Here is a 23,167-nt window from a genome sequence, read left to right as displayed (position 1 = left end):
TTTTTCTCCACTCTGCTATAAAAAATTGAACGCTTCCCCCCACCGGAGCGGGTAACGGATGAAGGGGAAGTAACCGCTCAGGGTCAAGACCCGGCCGGGCCTTTGTTAGCTGTAGAGGACTGCTGTCCACCTCTACCCTTCTGGCGTTTCTGGAAGGGCCTCCGGAACTGCTGCTGTTGTTGCTGCTGCTGCTGTCCCGAAGACTGTCCTCGCCCTCTGCCCTGTGCACCGAACCGTCTCTGGAACGGTCGGTAGGGCTTCTTTTCTTTGGGCTTCTCCAAGCCCACCGCAGTCAGGGTCTCCGCCTCCGCCTTCATGCGGGCCATCTCATCATCGGCATGTTTTCCGAACAGAGTCTCTCCTGAAAACGCTGCTGGGCCTCCGGCTTGAGTGACGTTAGCCTGAGCTAAGCATGACGGCGCTGGTTGATCCCATGACAATAACCATGGGCTCCCAAAAGAGAGATATCCGCAGCCGCGCTGATGTTCTGGTTAGAAACCAGCATCTCTTCCTTAAGGATCTCTAGGAAGTCCTCCCTCTTGTCTCGTGGTAGAAGATCCGTGAACTGTTGCAGGGAATCCCACAGGGCACGGTCGTACCGTCCCAGCAAAGCCGAATCGCTGGAGGCTTTCATGGTAGTGGAAGCAGTCCCACAAGCCTTCCTCCCAGCCGAGTCAATCCATCGGCTTTCCTTATCAGGCGGCACGGTGGAGGACGGGGAGGTAGAGTGTAACTTCCTGGCAGCCGTCACTATAACGGAATCGGGTACTGGATCCATCCGCAGGAAAGCCGGGTCCGAATCCGGGGCCCTGTACTTCTTCAGAAGTCGGGAGGGAGCGGCTTTCACCACCGCAGGCGTAAGGAACAGCTCCTCCGCAGGTTCTACCAAACCTGGCACCAACGGCAGCAGGGGGCGAGACAAATGCTTCTTGTGAAGTGTCTCAAATATCACGGACGTCGTAGGTGTAGGAGCCGTCACCGTGATCCCCAACTTTGTCGCCCCCCTCAGGAGAACCTCCTGGAACGTGCTGATGTCGTCCACCGGAGACACCCTTGTCCCCGGGGAATCCGACAAGGTCGGCGAATAGGGTTGTGTCCTGGAGGAGTCCGTGCGGGACCTGGATCCTCGCCTCCTATGGCAGCGTCTAGATCTAGTGGAGGATCTGCGCCGACTCCTAGATCTTCCTCTCCGTCCGGAGCGCGATCTTGACCTCCTAGGCCTCGGGCGATCCGCCGGTTCCACCGGCGCGGGCGTCTTAGGTTTGGCCGGGGCCTGCGGCTTAGGAGTCCCCTTGGGAGGTGTCGGAAACCTGGGCAACGAAAACGACCTCGGAGGAACCGGAGGAGGCTTCAGTGGCACCTGAGGCTGAGGTACGGTTTGCGGAAGCGGAGGCAAAGGAGGAGGGGTAGGAACCCTCGGAGGGGGACCCCTCGGCAATGGCGGCGGAGGCGTAACCTGCGAAGGCGTATACACCTCGGAATATACCGAGCCCGGTGATCCACCACCAGCCTGGGACGTCGGAGAGCCTCCCATGGCATCAGGCCTCCTCTCCCGCTTCTTCAACGTCGAAGAACGGTGACCAGACGGCGAGCGTCGGCCCCTTGACGTCGAGCGTCTCTTCCTCGGCGTCGACCGTCGTCCATGCCTCGACGTCGTCTTTGTACGCTTTGACGTCGATCTCTCGTGTCTCGACGACGACCTCTTGTGCCTCGACGGCGACCTCTTGCGCTTCGACGGCGACCTCTTGCGCCTCGACGGCGACCTCGACCGCCTCGGCGGCAGCCTCTTCCGCCTCGACGGCGGACCACTCCTCGACGACGAGGATCCCCTCGACGACGATGTTCTCCTCCTCTTTGCCGACGGCGGTGTCGCTTCGACAGCGAGCGCCGACGCCGGGCCCTTCGAGACCGACGAGGATGACGACGAAATCGTCACTGGAGACTTCGACGGCGGTCTGTGCACATCCCTCGACGTCGAGCGCCGAAGGCGCTTCGCCCCAGAGTCCTGGGGGGACGGGGAACAGACCGCAGTCATTCCTCTCGACGTCGTGGTCGCTGCAATCGACCCAGACGGAGAGTGGGCACGTTTGCTGGTCTTCCTGCCCCTTGGGAGCCCCCCAGAGGCCCCAGCATGGGCAGAAGGAGCCCCTCCAGACCCACCTTGCGCCTTCAGCCTTCTTTCCTCGAGTCCCTGAAGCCTGATCTTCTTTCTTTCCTTCAGGGTCCTGCCAGAGAAGCCCTGACAAATCTCACACTCCTCTGGGACATGGGAAGAGGGAAGGCAGAGGATACACACCTCATGGGAATCCGATTTGGCCTTCTTCCTGGAGCACTCCGGGCATTTGTCAAATAATGCATGCATATTTGACATCAAAAAGGAGCAAAACCCAAGAAGAACAGCACTAAAGTACTTTAGAAGCACTCAAAACGAAATTAATAGTGAAAAATCACCAATAAACCCTTGAAAAGGGAGAGCTCAATGCTCCAGGGTCCTGCTTGCAGGAGCCAGAAAAAAGAACTGAAAGTAAAAGGGACCTGCAGTGCATTCTGGGATACTGTGAAGTTCTGGAAGGTTCTCTTAAAGGCACAGTATCCTGTTCTGAGCCACATAATGGCAGTCTATGGGGCTTGTCTGTCCAGATCCTCCTCTCAATCATTCCAGAGGGTTTTTGTTGCTGAAGCAAGGGAAATCTGTACAGGCTATGCTGTTTTGTGGATTTTTTTTGTGTGGAATTTCTAGTTGAAGTACTGGACAGTGTAGCCTGTTTTATAGGCTGCATTATCTGTCTTTAATTCTCTCAAGTGTCTGTGCAGGTCTGCATTTTTTGACACTTTAAGAGATTATTTTTGATTTCTACAGGGTCCACGCACATGGGCGGGACTATTCACTAGATTATGACTATAACAGAGATCCCCTACTACAGAAATATATATATATATATATATATATATATATATATATATATACACACACACACACACACACACACACACACACACACACACACACACACACACACACACACACACACACACACACACACACACACACACACACACACACACACACACACACACACATATATATATATATATATATATATATATATATATATATATATATATCTCCAGGATCCCGCACATGGGTGGGGATAATTCACAGATTATGACTAATGATGAGTATCCCCTGGATGAGAACACCTTGAATATTTTGCAGACTTATCTGTCGAATGTGAAGGATCTCCAGCTGGGGAGGATATGTTGTATCATGCCTCCTACCAGAAGGGTGTGGGCCTGTTAAAGGGGAAGTGGAGTTAGACGAGAGATGTCCCTGCTGGTGTGAAAGGCCTTGACTGCTGAAATGACCTCTGCCCTGAAAGGACTAGGTCTGCTATTACAGAACAGGTTAGGAGGGCATACTTTGAGCTAAATCAGAGTTGGATCTGTAAAAAATCTCTAGCTTCTGATACTACTAGTGTTGAGGCCGTGAATTCGAATCTGGTTGCATACTGACTGGTTGCCGTTTTGCAATCTCATAGAGCAACATTGGCCTGGAGGAGGCAAAGCAGTCTCAGGGTTGGAGGCTGGTGTTGGAGATGGGACTGGTGCCAAAGCAGGTGGTGATGTTGTCAGCACCGGCACAGAAGGGAATGGTGTGGAACCAAGGGCTGGGGTGGAAGTGAAAGCCGACAACTGATCCCACTGGGGCAGCTGGTGCTGTGGAGGGGCCTGCAGGCAAAAGCCCAACTGGAGCCCTTTGGGGCTCGGTAGGCCGCAAAGACAGGGCAGAGGAAGCCAGAAGTATCTGAAATAGATGCAGCATGGTCTTTTTGAAGTCTGCTATTAGGTCCGGGGATGATGACTACCTGACTAATTGGGGCACACCAGGACTAGCAGAAGGACTAGATCCAAGCCATTATACTCTTGTACATATAATCTTTCGATTGATGCCCTTGCGCGTCTTCTCCTCTGATTTTGAGTGATGGGAAGTCCCACTATGCTTTCTTGAGCTTTTGGCACATCAACATACTGTGAGACACAGCGCATGAATGGCACTTTGCGCTGGACATGCTTCTTGAACGAGATTGTGAATGGCCTTTGTGTGCATAAGAAAGCATTTATTGCACAGCTCCGAGTCGTGACCTTAGTCCAAGCACCAAAAACATGTTGTGTGGATCAATTACTAACATTTGGTTCCGGCGGTCGTGTTAGGTCTGGAATCTTGTTATTTTTAGGAGACACATCATCCTTGACATAATGCCTAAGGACATATTTTGGAGTCGGCGGAAAACTGACAAAGATAGAAGCGAAACGCCAGATGCATGTAGAAGGGAACAGAAAGACAGGAACTGTCCTTAGCATGCAGAATGGCAATTATATGCAGCTAGATTCGCCCGCTAATGAGCAGTATAGGGTCACTGCAGAACCACAAGGAGTCACCTATTGGTTTATGGGAACCCTGCTATAAAATTATCCCAATCCTGTCCGGATGGTGCCTGGGATAATTCTAAAGGGGAGGAATCTGCTGTTAGAAGTATCCATCAGAAACTTTTTATTTAGTAATTCGGGAAATTGCTTTATATGCAAGGATAATCTTGCTATTTATCCTTCTGTTATAATGAATTTAAGTTTCCTTTTATAGGAGAGTAGCAAATCTGTTATGCTCAAGCTGCAAACTATAGGTAAGGGAGGAATGAACAAGACAATGAATTCCTCACTTGAAATTGTAATGCAATCAGAGGCTATTATGAGAGGTTGACAGAACAAGTATTTGGGGGGCTGTTGCAAGCACAATTGTTCCTTGTTCCCCTATTTAAAAACCTTTGTATACTACAAACCTAGTGATAATATCCAAAGAATCCAAGGTGAGATTACACTACAGAGCACATTTACAATGACGTTAGAATACTAAGGAATTAGCAATGATGGACTGCTCGCTAGAGATGTTCTACATACACTGCCAAGGTCCGGGGCATGTGGGCTTGAGGGGCTCACTGGAACAGAATCACCTGCAGCGGATGGCATGTACATGATGGGACCAGTCTGTGTTGGGCTTGACACTGTTGATGAAGACTGCAGGTCCTCACAAAGAAGAGTGTCTGCAAAAAAACAGAAAAATACAAGCATCACTGATTTACTCAAACAAGTTGAGAAGATATAAGTTAATTATTGGTAAGTACAACTCTCCACAGCATTGCTATGTTTCATAAGTTTACATGCAAATAATAGACAGTAAATCCTTCATACTTCTATAAAATAAAAGTACATAAAATAACATGAGGAGCTCATTCAAATTGTTTGGACTATTCAAGGAAACATGTATAGGCCAAAAGAATGAGCATATAAAAACTGTATGATTATAGTGGTATGTAGGCGAGTCTATTATAGACAGAAACACTGGAGTAATATACAGGTACATAGAATGTCCTTCTCCAGCACAGGATCTTTTGTCGACTCACAGGCTTGGACAAAGAACAACAGAATAAGTTATGCACCTTTGATAACCATGGTTACAAAAGAAGAGTGTTCCATGTCAGGTGCAAACTCTTGCTTGCACCCAGGCAGGTGTATGCAGGGTCTTCATGTTTGAAATTAGTCCGCAACAACACAGAACTCCGTAAACTATTTTAAAACACTGTCACAATGCTACGTGATGCCACTTGAGTCCTGCCACTTAAGTCCAAAGTGTCACATGTTCGGGAGGCAGGAAACTGAAAACAAATGTTCTTGCCTAGCTTGTCCCTTCAATTCTCATATTTTGAGCAACGTAGGCTTAACACGATCAGAGGACAGAGTTGGTGGATGATGATGAATTTCTAGAAGTTACAAACTACTTCACATAAACTGTTCACAAAGAGTTGTTGCCTTTTCTTCGAACAGATACTATTCTCAATAGACATTTTTTCATTTTTTAAACATTTTTGCAAAGCTTAACAATTTCCATGAAGGGGTTTCAGACAAGTGAAAAGGTGAAGAACTCGGATCTTATAGCAGAGGCTTCGACCCTTGTATATGAAGCAATACAATAACGCTTTTCTAAAGTATAGAGGGTAAAGCAGGTGTCGTACAGCCTCTGCAAAAGAACCCCCCTCAAAACTCAAGAGTGGTTGCTAGCTCTTAAGGCTGATTCCAGTTAGTTATCATCACAGCACTCACGGATGCAGACCACTATCCTTCAGGAAATCTTCTGTTTTGCGACAGCTATATATTTCAAAGCACTTCCACAGGTAACAGCTGCCAGGTAACCTGAATCCAGGAGAACTTTACTTGTAATGAGTCAATCTATGTAGCCTCTTCACCATCTTAAATGGATGAAGTAGAGCAAAGAAGGCTTGCTGTGGAATAGGATTGTTAGGGTGCAATTGTGTCCCTAACTTAGGAAGGAGCGACGGTTTAACCTTCAAAATCACTTTGTCTTTGGAAAGGACAGTGTATAGCAAATCTCTGATAGGGTCCACAACTTACCCACCCTTCTGGCTGGAGCTCCTACTCCCAGAAAAATTGTTCATCAATCCTTTCAACAATGTACAACCCGAGGGATCTCAAAATAATAAAGATCATCAGACTTCTTGAAAAGATGGGAAGCACAGACAGATTTACATCTAATGGATGACAGCTTCATATAGTACTTCAGATAATACAGAGACAATTAGATTCAGTCGTTTCTCGTAGTATAATCAACATAAGCTAAACAACATTTACAGTGGAAACATGTGATTCGATATGACATCCACATTAGATCGAGCATAAGAAAGTTCATGACCAATAAATCACAGTTGTCCAAAATTAAATTCCAAACTAACTAAAAGAAAGAGTGGTAGCCGCCCACCCTTTCCTTTCATAGAAGGCAGAAAATCCACAAACCTCATCCAATTTGAAGCCTTCAGAGGCACTGTTGTCAGAACTGTCTGAAAATGTTAAAGGGGAAGGAATACACTGGCTTGCACATCCTTTCTTGTACATTTCCAAAACCAGAACATACTTTGCATTCCCGCAAGTTCCATCTGGGGCTACCCCTGCTCACGGAAAGGGTTTGCCAGCATATCTGGATGAAGACTCCCTTTGGGTTGCAATATTTGAAGCTCACACAGCTATAAATAGCTCACTGCTCTGGACACTTTGATGTAGTGCACAACACTGGGATTCCATTTCAACACACCATTTGCCGGCCTTGCACTAGTAAAAAGAGGTTAGTTTGAACCATCCTGATAACAAAGAGCTCCAACAAGTTGATATGAAGGTGTCACTGTTAAGGTAATAGGTGACTTACATTCCGTTTCTACAGATGTGCCCCAAACCTAATCATGGAAGAAATGTTCACCAACTGAAATTTACATTTCAGGATAGCCAAATCCTGGCCAGTTAACAGATTGGCATTCATCACACTAATTCCCGGCAATGTACAGCCGCATCAAAAGCAGTTCAGTATGCTATCAATATCGATGCAAATACTGCCAACTCAGTGTTCATGCAAATACCTCATCCTTAGCCCACACCGAGATGCTGGTAGTATGTAGGAAGCCATGCAGCATGTCAACCTCAAAAAACAAACTTTAATAGGCGTCCAGTATGATTAAAAGGATCTATGCCCTTTATGTGCTGGCACAAACACCCTTATCTGAAAAGTGTCAGTCAGTGAAGGTATGAAAAAAACATACCTACCTGTTAACAACGGTTCTTTTTTATATGGACTTTATTTAAATTCAGCATAATAAATAGTCCAACCCTCAGAAAACTTTAAATTGATTGAAAGAAGTCTCAAAACTAACCACTAACAGGCTTATGGTAAAGTATACATTGCTTTCAAGTTTTAATCCTCAAGTAGCTATAGCGCTAACTATCCAAGGATTTGTTTTTCACTTCCATATCTTACGGCTTTTCGACTGGCCTTAGGAATGGATACACTTACTATTATATTCGTTGATTATACATATGAATGAAGACCCAATGATAGAGAAGAAAAAATGTTAGTTAGCTGTAACAAATTTTTCTTCATGGATATCTTCTTTAAATTCTAAAATTAACTCTAACAATCATAATCTTTCCCAGTAGAGCAACAAAGATGGAAGGTTTGGAAGTGTGTAGGATACATTTCAAGAGGGCTAGTACGGTGTCCAAAAGTCCATGTGGAAAGGGTATTAACACTGTCTAGGTGTGGGAGCAGGAGGGCTTCTAAAGGAGTTCTGAAGTCATTTTCTGGGAGGAATGCTTTCACTTCTGATAGTAGAGAAAACTGGTAGCAGGCAGTCGTGGTTTTCCAGGGGATGTGGTCCGTGAGTGTGAGGTCAGTTTTTATGGTAACTCCAAGTGACTTGGCATTGTAGCTGTCAGATTCATGTTATTGAGCCATGTCTGCACTAGCAGTTGTTTAATACTGTCATAGAGTAGTAGGAAATGTACTTTGGTGGGGCTGTGTGATGGAAGAATTGAAATAAGCAACTGACATACTTATAACTAGGAAGCCCATTCAATCACCATCACTAAAACCAAAATCCGCACCATAAAGCTCACTTTGAATTTTTCATTCTGATGATTACTTATGCAAGTCCTTGAGTCTAAAATTGTCCTCTGTAAAGCGCACAACAAATTAGGAGTAACAAAGGCCCATGAACCTTGTAGTCTGTTTGGATTGCTCAGATTTTTCCAATGTGAGATCCACTTTGTCACAGACCAAATGTTCTTCATCCTGTGTAATATGTTTATGATTTGCAATAAAGTCCACAACTGCCAGAGCCTTTTCCAATGTAGGGTGTAAATTTAAAAAACTGAGATAAATTGGAATGTGGGAATCAGATGACCAAAGTCAAGAGAGGGTGGATATCACCATAACAATCACCTCTTCAATTCAGCAGGTGTGTGTGCAAGGATCACTGCTCTGTGTACCAGCTGTTGCCACAAAGTATAATAATAGATTCTGAATGTATTGGCCATATTTACAGTTCTCAGAGCCAGAGACTATTCAGCAAGTACCTTTCTAATCATTGTGACCATTCTGTGGGAAGCAAAGCGTAAAGCTGAGCATGCATTAGGACTTCTGGAGTTAGCCAAATATGCTCCTAGAGATTCAGCCAAAGAAAGACTGGTTCAGAAAGAGATCACGCTGAATCAACCAGTAGTTCTTTAGCTCTAGGGGCTGCTTTCTCTAATATGTCCACCATGCCATTCTTAAAAGCTTGAGCAAAAGGGAGAAAATATGCTTCATCTTGATGTCCCTTGTACAAAATGTCTTTTACTTTATCATGCACAGTAAACTCATGGGCAGTAGTTCACGAACATTAATGTGGGAAACACCTTCTATAAAACAGCAATATATGTGCACGGGAACAAAGCAGTAGATCGCTATCTACTTATTTATTTTCCCTGCTCACTGCCACATGGATGGTCATTTGACCTATGCTTATCGTTTCAAGTATAATGTGGTGAAATGCACTATCCACTGGATATTAGTATCTAACTGTTCTAATTTGTCTCCTTTATACTTCATGCCTAAGAGTAGCATCAATCTACATGTTTAGAAGCACTCGTCCCCGCTCGTACTCCACGCATGTCACTGAGCTCTTCCTTCATCAGCTACTCACACCTTCATAGTTTTTACAGCCACAGATGCAAACTGGCTTGCAGCCACTTCAAACAAGGCTGAGGTACAAGGTCACACAAGTGCTATCTAAATGTCAAGTAGTGATACAGTAGATTACAGAAATGAAAGGGAGTATTTGGCACAACCTCATTCACCCCACTACATGGTGATGAGTCTAGTGCACTTACAATCACACACTGTCACACTCACTTCATTATCTCCTTCCTCTGTGCTCTATTTGACTTTATGGCATTTTGAACCATTTCTTGAAGGACCAATAACCTTGCACTTTCTTTGGCTTTGGCACCCCAAAGACTATGCAATGATGGCATCATTGGGTGACATCATGGACCCATTACGTTTGCACACAGCAGTAATGCTTAAGCTGCAGATTTGATACCAGATATCCACTCCTGGCTCTGAAGTTAGATGTTCTGGCAGAATGTCCCTTAAGTTATCAACTGTAAGCCCATTCAGTGTTGCAAGGCTGTCAGAGAAATAACATTTCATCCCAAAGGAATACGCACAAGAAAATCAAAGATGTTAACTACATTTTATTTTTAACCCTAAATGAAAAGAACTACATTTTGAACTAGTCTATGTGTACTAACATAAGTGGGCACCCTGACAGACAAGCTCTAAAAGGGTTACGTCAAGCAACTTCAGGACTGGTTCTGCCTCTTCAACATTGGCAGTAGAATGAAATGAAACCTTTTCTTATTGTTTTTTTTACTATTGGCAATGCCTGAAGAGTAGTATTGCTACTGAAGGACTACAAAGGGAGCCCCAGTCTCATGAGTGGCGTGAAAGAGTCTATTTACCACTCTCGGTTCCTGCCGGAATCTTGGGGAATCTTAGGGAGCAAACTCCATCCATCAGCAATCAACACAGTCGTCATCATCATTATAACTTTATTCGATCTTAAACATTAAGATCATAAAAGTGAAAAAATATATTGTTCACATTTTGAAATTATGATACACCACCATCAGATTTCGATAAAACCACGAAGTAAAAGACAGATAGGAACCATGTTAAAACATTAGCCAAAACATTGATTAAAGTATGGTAAATTCATTCCATAAGTCGTAAAGTGCTTAATGCGGTACAGAAACAAGTTCATTTGAAAACAACGAGTCACTTTGTCTGCCATCTACTGCCTCCAGGTAAAAGAAGATTGTATCAACTAGAAAAAAGGGGGTGGAGGGGGCGCGACCCTTAGGTGCGTCCTCATCTCATAAAAAAGTGTAAAGCGCTAAGCAGTGCCACAATCTGCTAAAATATAAGCTATCGACTAAGTGATCTTTTTGATAAAACCATACATAGGTATGACACAACAGAGAAATTTACACACGGGTCAGGGAGCATTTGGAGAAAAAAACAGAGCTGGGCAACATTGTACAAACGGAGATTTCAAGGACAATGGGCGAATATACCTTTTCCGTGCACAGGAATAAAATTTGTAGAAGAATATAAAATGAAGGTTAGATTGAATAGATATGCCATCACAGGGGCAAACTGAAAGTTTGTTAATTGAGTATGTCCCTGATGAAAAGCCCAGCATGAAAGGAATAAAATGTAATCTAAATCTGAGAAGTACAAATCGATGTCGAGCATTTTGTTGCGGATGTCAAGTATGAATTTGCTTCACCAAGAACAGGTGGAAGGCCCAAATATAATGCCACCATGATTTTGTTACAATTTAATACATATCTTTCATTCTCCCTAAACTCTTTTGAGCAAGATTTGATTTCCACTGTTGAGGTACACATGCATGTAAGGGGATGTGTAAATAGGGTTTCTAATCCCAACTTTAACAGTGTGGCCTTTACATATCGCAGCCAGGGAACCTGAAGCGCCTTGTCAAGGGATAAACAATCTCTAATAATGTTTTGGGTGCATTCCACGGTATCTCTGTTGCAAATTGAGTGCCAGAGTAGGACCAAGGCTATAAATATTAAATCAGATGTAAATGGGACATTCAGCTCTTGGTGGATGATGTAGTATGAGCAACCTTCCGGGAGAGAAAATACAATTTTTAAATAATATATCTTCTTTTTGTTGCAATAGCTCAGCTTTGGACATGCCCCAAATCCCTGCTCCATATGTAGCTGAAGCGATAGCTTTGGCGCAATATTGTTTTTGATTGGTTCCAATGGCTTTGTGCCCAGTTTATTTTTTATGAATGAACATATGGCCATGGTGTTCTTTTCTAGTGTGTTACATCTGTTCTCAATCATATTTGTCCAAGTCCCTTCACTTTTAAAAAGTAACCCCAAGTATAAAAAAGTCTTAGTTATTTCAATTTTCCATGTAGTAATAAAAAATGAAGGCAATGTTTTGGGCTGTTTCCCTTTATTAATTTTTCCAGTGCTACACCTGCCCTGGCACCCAATACAGCATCATCAGCGTATAACAGTTTAAGAAGCTGTTTCTTGTTTATCTTGGGTACCTCAGACACCTCTAGACTCTCTGCTGATTCCACACGTTGGAATACAATGAGAAAAAAAAGGGGCTAAGATACAACCTTGCCTAACCCCCAGATGATTAGGAAACATCTTGTGCATTCGCCCTCGCTGCCGTTCCTACCACATGCAGTAGACTGGGAGTATAACTGGTGGATGAAAAGTATAATGCTATCATCCACTCCTAGATCCATAAACGCCATAAAAACATTTCCTCCATTGACATAGGTATACTTTGCTGCAATTAGATTTAAGTTTAGGCACTGATCCAGTGTCCCTCATCCCTTTTTTAAAACCATTTTGGACTGGAATTGAAATACTTTTGTCAGCGGCCCATTCCACAAGTCTCTTTAACAAAAAGCGGGCCATTAGTTTACATGTTCCATCCAAAAGTTGGCCTATAGTACTTAGGCAATGCTTTATCCCCTTTTTTGAATATTGTCACGGTCACTGTCGTTTTCCATGAAGCGGGGGGGGGGGGGAGAGGAGGGTCCCCTTTAGCAATTGCATTAAAAACATTGGTCCGAAATGGAATCCAGAGTTCCGGGTAATCAAAGAAGAAATCAATAGGGGCACCGTCAGGGCCTGGAGCCTTTGTGCTACTGCATTGGATAAGGCAATTTTCCACCTTTGTCATTGAGAAGGTAATAGGAATGTACACGTCACAGTTTGGGTGGTCATTAGTCCGGTTTACCCCATCTACGGCTAACCCAAATGTAACTTAATAGTGATTCACCTATGCGTTCTCCCCCACATTTATACTTCGAGGGGTCTGTATCTTGATTCAAGAATGGTGAGTTGACTATCTCCCAGAATTTTTGAGAGCTTTTTAATAGTGAGGCAAGCTATCATTTGTCCCAGGCATCCTCTTTTAGAGCCATAAGTGTATCCCGCCTACATTTTTTGTATTGTGCCCGGACAGAGCTGACCAGGGCAATGTTCCTTGGCCTTTCCTTTAGGGGTTTGTGTAGGCTACTGAGTGTTTTTGTGCAAGCCATATTAAACCAGCGCGGGTTCTTTGATAAACAAGGTTTATTCTTGGATTGTAAATGGCTTTCCACCACAATCAACAGTGAAACAAAGGCCTGGACTATACTTTGCGGGTCACTATGCAAGTCAAGACAAGTTGATATTTCTTTCTGGGTGCACCCAATTACAGTAGGTAGTAATACATCCTTATTTATTTTTGTCCACTTTAACACTATAACATTCCTTCTTGCTATTCGTGGTACTAGAACTTTTCGTAAACGCGCTATCAAAGCAACACTTCCATTGAAATTGAAAGGTCAACACAACATGATCGCTAAAAATTGAAGCAAAGGTTCCTCCTATCTGGTTAAAAACCTCTTAAAAGGGATTGCCACCACTAGGTAATCTAGCGTGGAACCATATATTGTGTCCACAAGGAATATGCTACTTACCAGTATGCATCTGTTCTTGGCATAGAGGGCTGCAGAGTGGTACATTTATGAATAGATCGCCATCTGGTGTTGGGCTCGGATGATTGCACTTGTTTTTCTTCTGGAGAAGTCTTTGTCGTCATCGATGACTCCTCCTCTAGGTGCTAGTGCGCATGGGCATCGGCTCCATCCTTAGATTGTTTTGCCATAGTACGGTTAGATGGAGTAGTGTAGTATAATACATAAAGATATGCCCATGTAAATGTATCTAAATAAGACAATGTTGGGACAGACACTGGTTTCCGGGGAGGCAGGGAGGGCATGTACCACTCTGCAGCCCTCTATGCCAAGAACAGATGCATACTGGTAAGTAGCATATTCCGTTCGAGGCATATGGGCTGCAGATGGTACATTTATGAATAGATTATACAGCAGTTACCTCCCTAGCGGTGGTCACCCGTGTCTGTCGCAACTGTTTGAAATAGAGTTTTTAATACAGCTTGGCCCACTCTGGCTTGTTGTGTAGCCTGCACATCAACACAGTAGTGCTTTGTAAAGGTATGTGGTGTAGACCAAGTTGCTGCTCTGCATATGTCATCTAGAGGAATGTTTCCTAAGAATGCCATAGATGCTCCTAGCTTACGTGTAGAATGAGCTCTAGGAGGAACAGTTAATGTTCTCTTTGCTTTTATGTAACATATTTGTATACATCTTACAATCCATCTAGCGATGCCTGCTTTAGAGATAGGATTGCCCTTATGTGTTGGGGAAAATGCTACAAATAGTTGTTTAGTTTTCCTGAAATTTTGTGTCCTTTCTATGTAGTACAAAATGGCCCTTTTGACATCTAGTGTATGTAGGGCCCTTTCTGCTACCGTCTGTGGTTTTGGGAAAAAGACTGGTAGTTCCACCGGTTGATTGATGTGAAATGCTGAAATTACTTTAGGCAAGAACTTTGGGTTTGTTCTAAGAACCACTTTATTCTGATGTAATTGTAGGAATGGTTCTTGTATTGTCAATGCCTGTAATTCACTTACTCTCCTGAGTGAGGTAATGGCTATAAGAAAGGCCACCTTCCATGTAAGGAATTGTATTTCACACCTATGCATAGGTTCGAAAGGTGGTCCCATTAGTCTGGTGAGTACTACGTTGAGGTTCCAGACTGGGGAAGGTGGTAATCTTGGTGGAATGACTCTCTTAAGGCCTTCCATGAAGGCTTTTATGGCTGGCACTCTAAACAGGGATATGTGCTGCCTGTTTTGTAGGTACGCTGCTATAGCTGCTAGATGTACTCTGATAGATGTGTACGCGAGATTACATTGCTGTAAGTGTAGTAAGTAGCAAATAATCTCCTTTGTTGATACGTCCAGAGGGTTGATATTATTAGTGGTACAGTATATAGCAAACCTCTTCCACTTAGCTGCGTAGCATGCTCTGGTGGTGGGACGTCGCGCTTGCTTAATTATCTCCTTGCAATTTGGGGGTAGATCTAAGTACCCAAATTCTAGGATTTCAGGAGCCAGATCGCTAGGTTCAGTTGTGTGGGAGCTGGGTGCATTATTTCTCCATGGTTCTGTGTAAGGTGCATGGGTAGAATTCTTAGCTTTTGGTGTGGCACTTGTGAGAGTTGCAAGAGCGTGGTGAACCACGGTTGTCGTGCCCACGTGGGTGCTACTAGTATCATGGTCATTGAGTGTTGTTGCAGCTTTCTGACCACTAATGGGATTAGTGGGAGAGGGGGAAAAGCGTATGCAAATTTGTTGGGACCAATTTATCCATAACGCATTGCCCTGCGACAGGTGGTGTGGGTACCTGGACGCGAAGCTTTGGCATTTCGCGTTCTGATGAGTGGCAAAGAGGTCTATCTCTGGTTGTCCCCATCTTTGGAAGAATGGTTGCAGTATTTTTTGGTGCAGTTCCCATTCGTGTATTTGTTCGGACTGTCTGCTTAAGATGTCTGCCATCTGGTTTTGAACTCCTGGTAGGTGTTCTGCTAACAGATAGATGTTTTGAGGAATGGCCCATCTCCAAATTTCCTGCGCTAGTCTGGATAGTTGGAGAGAGTGCGTCCCCCCCCTGTTTTTGAATATAATACATTGCTGTCATGTTGTCCGTTCTGACCAGGACTGCTTTGTTGGTAACATGCATTTAAAAAGGCTTTCAATGCTAGAAACACTGCTAGTAGTTCTAGATGATTGATGTGCAGCCTTCTTTCCTGCACACTCCATCTTCCTTGTACTGTATATTTCTCCATATGCGCTCCCCATCCCGTAAGCGATGCGTCCGCTGTTATTGTCACCTGTGGAATTGGTTCTAGGAACGACCGCCCCTTGGCAATGTTTGTTGTGTTCCACCACTTCAGAGAGCGGTGTGTGCGGTCGTCTACCAACACCAGATCTGTAATCTGTCCTTGAGCCTGATTCCACTGTGTCGCTAAACATTCTTGTAGCGGACGCATTTGTAGTTTGGCATATGGTATTAGCAGTATGCAGGATGACATCATCCCTAATAGCTGCATGAACACTCTTGCTGTTAATGAGTGTTGTGGCTGAAATTTTTGAATGATTGTAAGCATTGTTTGGATCCTGACTGGATTGGGGTATACTTTGGCTTTTTCTGTGTCTATAGTAGCCCCTAAATATTGTTGAACCTTGCTTGGTTGCAGGTGTGACTTTGTGTAGTTCACAGTGAACCCTAGTTGGTGCAGCATGTGAATTGTCTTCTGTGTGTTCTGAAGACATTCTCTTTGTGACTTGGCCTTTATTAGCCAGTCGTCCAAGTATGGGAAGACATGTATTTGTTGTCTCCTTAGGTGGGCTGCAACCACCGCTAGGCATTTTGTGAACACCCTTGGCGCCGTCGTGACACCAAACGGAAGGACTTTGAACTGATAATGTTGTCCTTCTACCACAAACCTTAGATATTTCCTGTGGGCTTTGTGAATCGGGATATGAATTAAGCGTCTTTTAGATCTAGTGTAGAAAGAAAGTCCCCTTTCTTCAGTAAAGGAAGTACTTGTTGGAGCGTGACCATGTGGAAATGTTCCGAATTTATGTATGCATTGAGAGGTCGTAGGTCTAGTATTGGCCTTAGAGACCCATCCTTTTTTGGAATTAGGAAGTATAGGGAGTACACTCCTGTTCCTTGTTGTTGCTTTGGAACCTTCTCTATGGCATGCTTTTGTAGCAGAGATAGTACTTCTTGTTTTAACAGTGTTAAGTGATCTTGTTTCATTGGACGCTGTTTGGGGGGGATGTTTGGTGGGGTAGATGTGAGTTCCAGGCAATAACCATGATGGATAATTTGTCTCACCCACTTGTCTGATGTGATGTTTTCCCAGACAGGTAGGAACTGTGATAGGCGTCCCCCGACCGGTGTTATATGGTCTGGGGGGGGCTGTATGAAGTCACTGCTTTGGGGTTGGAGAGTTGCGGTTGTTGTTGTTTCCGCGTCCTCTCCCCTTGCTGTTGTTACCTCTGTAACTACCTCTAGAATTACCTCTGGGTGATGTCGGTGTAAAAGAGGTTTGTTGCTGGCTTGTACCTGTATTTTTGGATCCTCCTCTATAGGCGGACCTACGAAAGGAACCTCTTTGGGTCGGCTGTTGCAATGCTCCCATTGATTTAGCCGTTTCCGTATCCTTTTTCATCTTTTCTAAGGCCTCATTTGTCCCTGTGCCGAAAAGTGTTTTCTCATCAAAAGGTTGGTTCAGTAATGAAGTTTGCACCTCTTGTTTGAACCCTGAAACCCTGAGTCATGCATGTCTCCTTAACATGATGCTTGTGTTTATGGATCTTGCTGCAGTGTCTGCCGCGTCTAGGGCGCATTTGATTGAAGTGTTAGTAATTAACTTCCCTTCCTGTATGAGTTTATCTGCCCTCTTTTGATGTTCTTTAGGGAGATGTGTGATGAGTTTCTCTAACTCATCATAATGCGCTCTGTCATATCTTGCAAGTAGTGCCTGTGTATTAGCTATGCGCCAGCTGTTTGCCGCTTGAGATGCAACTCTCTTGCCAGAAGCATCTATTAGCTTAGACTCTTTGTCAGGAGGTGGAGCTTCTTCTGTAGATAAAGAGTTTGCTCTCTTACGAGCATTTGTGACCACTAGTGAGTCTAGAGGAATTTGTCCCTTGATGAATATTGGGTCTTTTGGAGCTGCCCTATATTTCTTATCAATTCTTGGGTTCAGTACCCTAGCCCTCACCGGGTCTTTGAATATCTCTGATGTGTGATTGAGAAGGCCCTTAAGCATTGGTAGTGTTCCTGATGTTTTTTGTGCAGCCGGTAGTGTTTCTAATAGGAAATCCTCTATTTGAGGTTCTGCATGTAGTTCTACCTTGTGGTATTTTGCTGCTCTATCAATGAGTTGTGCAAACCCAGTATTATCATCAGGAGGTGAAGGTTTTGACGGATACAATTCAGGGTCGTTATCGTTATCTGACCCTACATTGTACTGTTCCCATGGGTCTGCGTCCTCTGGGATCGTGTCTTCATCATCCCCAGGATGCTCTCCCTCCCCTGTGTCACTTTCTACATCTGTTGTAGGTGTAGATGGTCGTGTGGGAGGAATAGCTGGCCTATTGTGAGGAATAGGAGAAGAGGGTGTGTCTCTAGGATGTGGGGAAGGGGGAGGAGTTGTATTTGTCCCCATTGTTCTCTTCTTCGGAGGAGTTTTGTCGTCCGATTGTTCATTTTTCCTCTTTTTGGGTAGTTCTGTGACTACCTTGCCAGTTTGTGGATCAATAAACAGAGTCTTTTGTTTAGGATCGGTTTTATATTCCTGTGTCGGTACCGGAGTTTTCGGGTCCGAAAGGTGTTTTTTCTTCTGACTGTCCATTTGTATTTTCGGCACCGAGATTTTATTCGAATCCGATGTCTTCGGTGTCGAGGGTGTCTTCGGTGTCGATGTTGTTTTCGACGTCGAAGCGTGTTTCTGTGTCGACATGGACTGTTTCGACTTCGAGCTTTCCTTGATATGGAGCTTTGGTGTCGATGTCGGGGTGGGCCGTTTATCGGAACCACCATGATGGGAGACCGAGTGTTTCGGTTTCGTTGCCGGGCCCGAAGGTGGGGCGTCGGAAACTTTTTTCAGTTGTCTGACCGGGCTCGAGGGCGGGGTCGACACCGTGCGGGGTCTGTTCTTTGGTAAAGGGATGTCGTCACTCACGGTTTGTTGGACGTCGATTTCCTCGACGTCGGACTCGTCCGCTTCAGACCCCGCCTCGTCGGCCTCTTCTTCCTCCTCTTCTGGGTGCTGGTCCTCGAACAGCTCCGGGATTGCTTGTGACTGCATTCTCGATACCTCGTGTCTTCGGGCTCGACGGTTTCTAATCGTCGATTTTGAGGAAAATGCTGCACAGGCCTCACAGTCCCTGGATTCGTGTTCAGGGGACAAGCAGAGGTTGCACACCTCGTGTAGGTCCTTGTGTGGGAACTTAGCACCACACGCTGGACATTTTTTGAATGGAGTCCTTTCCATGGACTCCGGGCTGGACTACGTCGAGCTGGTCTTCCCGTAGTCTTCGTTCTTCGAAACGCGTCGAGATGGAAGTGTAGTCGCGTTCGATAACGATACCGTCGAATTGGAAATGGTTACGCGCCGAATATCACTTTCTTTATCAAAGTCGATCCGGAGCGCTTCGATCCTCATCCGAACCCGATGGCGGAAAAAAACAATCTAAGGATGGAGCCGATGCCCATGCGCACTAGCACCTAGAGGAGGAGTCATCGATGACGACAAAGACTTCTCCAGAAGAAAAACAAGTGCAATCATCCGAGCCCAACACCAGATGGCGATCTATTCATAAATGTACCATCTGCAGCCCATATGCCTCGAACATATTTTTACCATAGTGCCCATTTGCTCGTCCACAGGATATAGTATTACCAGGTTTCTAGTAACCAAGAATCTGTTCAGTTCATCCCTGTACTGAGTATGTAAGAAATGATTAGGAACAACCCCTTCTTCATCTACCAACCCACATAGTGGCATTGTTGTTTTTGGGCACCTATGGGCGTTAAAATCACCCACCCACACTATATGTAAGGGTTTGCGGTAGGTGGTTATTACTTTTTCAATTGCTTTTTCAAGTGAGTGGATTACATTGGTCGTGTTGCCCTCAAAGTAGTTGTTGTAGTAGTTGATTAGGAGCATATCCTCTACACCAAAGCCACTACATACTATGAGGTGGTAATAAGAGGACTGGACAACGATCTCAAGTATCCTTACGCAGAAGATGTTTCAAAGTTAGTAAGCCTCCTCTAGCTCTGCCTGACCAGGAAGGAATAGCAGGGGTATGAATTACACAGAACCCATCAATATAGACCAGACCAACTTCCCATGTTTCTTGAAGGAACACTAGGTCATAATAATTATTAATCCTAGACCAGTCTTCATTTTCCCTCTTAGACCTTGAGATTCAAGCTAAACTTATGGTGAGATTGGTGCACTCCCTGACCTTCCCCTTGGGCAGCCTGTCTTGGTCTAGCAGAATCTGCAGTACAGTGTAGATGTATGGATTGTCAATTCTGAGGGGGTACATCAAGGTGAGCGGTAGCCTGTCTAGATGTTACTAAGGTGCAGAGGCCACTACACAGTTGATGATTGTCAATAACTGGGTAAATATTTAGGTTACTCATTACCTCATTACAAGTGAGTCAGCCAATCAAAGTGTATCATTACTTTGCCCTCTTCACGCAGCTGCAGGTGTCTCCCTATTAACTTGGGTACATGAGGTATCCTGTCGACACTCTGGTCTGACTATAAGCTGCGTGTTAATGAGAGAAGGATTTTTACACTTACACTGGCATGCACAATGTACCTTCTGTACCAGTTCAGCAGGCCTACCAATACATTCACAAGCACAGGCACTTCCCCTTCTTTCACTAATTTTTGCAAGCTCAGCCTCGATTCATTTAAGACTCTTTAATACAGGCTGTAGCAGTCGGGCCATGATGCTTTCCAGTTCTTGTGTGGGCTGTTCCCTGGACTTCCCTGGACCACTCGTGATCTTCAGAGGGGAGCCCTTGCCCCCACCCGGTGCAATGTTTGTTTGTCAGTCTTTGCGGCCTACCCCCTCTCTTCTTTTTAACCAGCAGCTCGATAAGGGAGTCAGGAGAATATTGGCCGGCTGTACCACGAGGCAGGGGATAGAGGACCATTAATGGAGTCTTATGTTGTGTGAGTAGATCAATAACGGCACCGGATAGCCTATCGACATTTGGGAGAGGGGTGGGAAGGGATAATGAATTTGCCTCACTGACAGTCTTCCCTCTGCTCTATCTCTTTCGACAACAAGTCTGTATCTTTCAAGAGGAAAGAGTCCAAAGTATTAATGGCCTCCACTCTTTGGTCTTGTGGAGTAGCATTTCTCCTCCCCATGTTCATCAGCTAGCAGGGTGCCGCTCCACAAACTCAGGCTACACCGGCCGCAAGCCGGCGACTGTGTTTTAAAGCGCCTCCAGGCGCCAGGGATGGGGGGAAATGTGGTCCCCCTATGGCTTCTTTGTCCAGCAGGGTTACGCTCCACAAACTTGGCTACACAGTCATTGCAGCGCACTAGGCTTTAAAGATAATGCAAACGCAAGCATCCCATTTTACAGCTGTACTGGTTGACATTTTTTAGGAGTCATCAATTGTTACTTGAAGCTTCTCAAACACAGAAAGTTATTCAGTCTTATGATGAGGGCTTCAGAATTTATTAAAGAAAACTATACAGAATTGTGCTTCTGTGACCGATTAAAGTTTTAAGCATATCCCTGGACAGGTTAGGGAATTTGGACACATTCCTGAGCAAAAGTTAACTAAAACAATTCGTGACAGCATGATTTATGGATTGGATGTCAATATGTCTAGTAGGCAATGCATGATGGTTGTGCAAGCCAGGATATGATTGACACCATTAGGTATCATGAAATGTTTTGAGGTCTCCATATGCGACAGATATTTTAAACATGAAGTCTGCTGAAGGAATATCATCTAATAAAAGCCATATTTTCACTTGAGAAGAAAGACGGGGGATCATCATTGGATGTTTTTTTTTAACTCTCAAAGCTGCCTGCCCCACTTGCATTTATGCTCTGGCATCAGGTTGTGTGGTGCTCTCCACAAAAGTGTTCTTCAGATTACTTCAAGTGAAGTTGTGATGTGCTACACTATTGCTGTTGTACTGATTCCCGTGGAATTGGGATTGAGATAACTGCTTAATGCACAGTGCACACAGTACACTGAAAATTCATTATCTGGGAGAGGTATGTTCATTAACTAAAGAAACATACACAACGGGCAGGTGATGAAAGGGAGGAATATTGGTTACTCTGTGTAAATATTACAATGGGCCTTTTAACAACCAGGCTGGTCTCAACGGATTTTGAACAATGTAGAAGGCAGATGACATCAGGTGAGTGGAGGAAATTTAGGAACAGACTATGGACAAGTTTAGAGAACCACTTTGTTTCCACAGATTCTTTGTGAAGAGGTTTCTTAAAGAAAATGTGGATTTCACTTCATTGTCTCATTGAGGTTAAAGCTACCATCACGTCTGATTTGCAAGAGAAATGCTTGGAATTGAACATATGCACAGATTTCAATGCCAACCATAGTCTCATTACTACTTCATTCACTTCCAACACAAGGCTGATTTACACATTATAGGAAGGAGCTCAACAAGTTCTGTGAGTGATTCCTTACAATTATAGGAGTTTTGAACAGAAATTGCTTAGATGGTTTCTTTCTGTACTAGACAATTACTTTAAAAAAAGCACGCATATAAGTTTTTTTTTTCCTCCAAGCTAATGTCAACATTTTTCACAAGTGTCTAAATGTTGGAAACCCACCTAAAGAGGGGAGAGTTGCCAGCTTACCCCTAGGAATGTAGGATTCCTCCGAATTGTGTTCCTTTTTCTCCACACTTTCAAATTGTGGATGGTAGCCTTCATCATGCAAACCCTCTTGTGCTGAATGGATTAAAAGATGTTCTATCAAATTACTTACCCTGGATCTTGACAGTGATGAATCTGGCGTCAATCCATTTGGCTGGGCAAGTGGTAAGGTCAGTGAGGCCACTGTAGGCAAAGACAGCATAGCAGCACAGCAGATGCCAGAGAAGGTGACATTGTGTTACAGCAAACAAATGATGGACGGAATGCTGACAATGCAAACATTCTCCCCCAGTCAAAAGATCTGGCTTAAATCCATTGTTCTTTTGCCCACTACGCCACCCCAGTTTGGATCCAGACATATGCAATTCCGTCTGGACCCTGTGCCCCGTGGGAACAGTCCAGACCAAACTGCCAAGCCAGGTCCTCCCTGGACCGGGAAACAAACATCCTGGGACTGGTTTCAGGGTATATCAGCCTTCTTCAGCCAGGATAGCTTGAATCCAGTGGTACAGTGAGCAACGGACCCACGTCTGGGCATACCCATCCCACTTAGGGTGAAAAGTGTTACAGCAAACCTCGGCCCTACACCTACCACCTGCGGAGGCCCCAGGGGTCCTACCAAAGCCCTACGCTCTTCAACGTCTACATGGCTCCTCTCGCACCCATCGTCAGAACCTATGGCCTCAACATTGTGTCATACGCAGACGGCACCTAACTCATCCTCTTCCTATCCAACTAACACCAATTTCAAGAAGGCATGGAACCTGTCGTCAAATGGATGAAAAACAGCTGCCTACAACTAAACACCAACAAAACGGAAGTACTCATCATGGACCAGGCGCCTG

The 23,167-nt window shown here is 44.6% G+C and overlaps 1 protein-coding gene across 4 annotated transcripts in view; it reads right to left on the bottom strand.

Moving 5' to 3' along the window:
• The window catches only part of UNK (unk zinc finger), a 938,451-nt gene that overhangs the window by 508,346 nt on the left and 406,938 nt on the right, over positions 1–23,167 (bottom strand). For all 4 annotated transcript variants that reach the window (XM_078654545.1, XM_078654546.1, XM_078654547.1 and 1 more), the window contains exon 8: positions 4,957–5,099. In XM_078654545.1, the coding sequence (XP_078510671.1) occupies positions 4,957–5,099 (143 nt within the window). The remainder of the gene's footprint in view (positions 1–4,956; positions 5,100–23,167) is intronic.

Source organism: Lissotriton helveticus, chromosome 7, assembly GCF_964261635.1.
Source record: "Lissotriton helveticus chromosome 7, aLisHel1.1, whole genome shotgun sequence".
In the NCBI taxonomy this organism is placed as follows: domain Eukaryota; kingdom Metazoa; phylum Chordata; class Amphibia; order Caudata; family Salamandridae; genus Lissotriton; species Lissotriton helveticus.
This window is presented reverse-complemented; position numbering and strand designations above follow the sequence as displayed.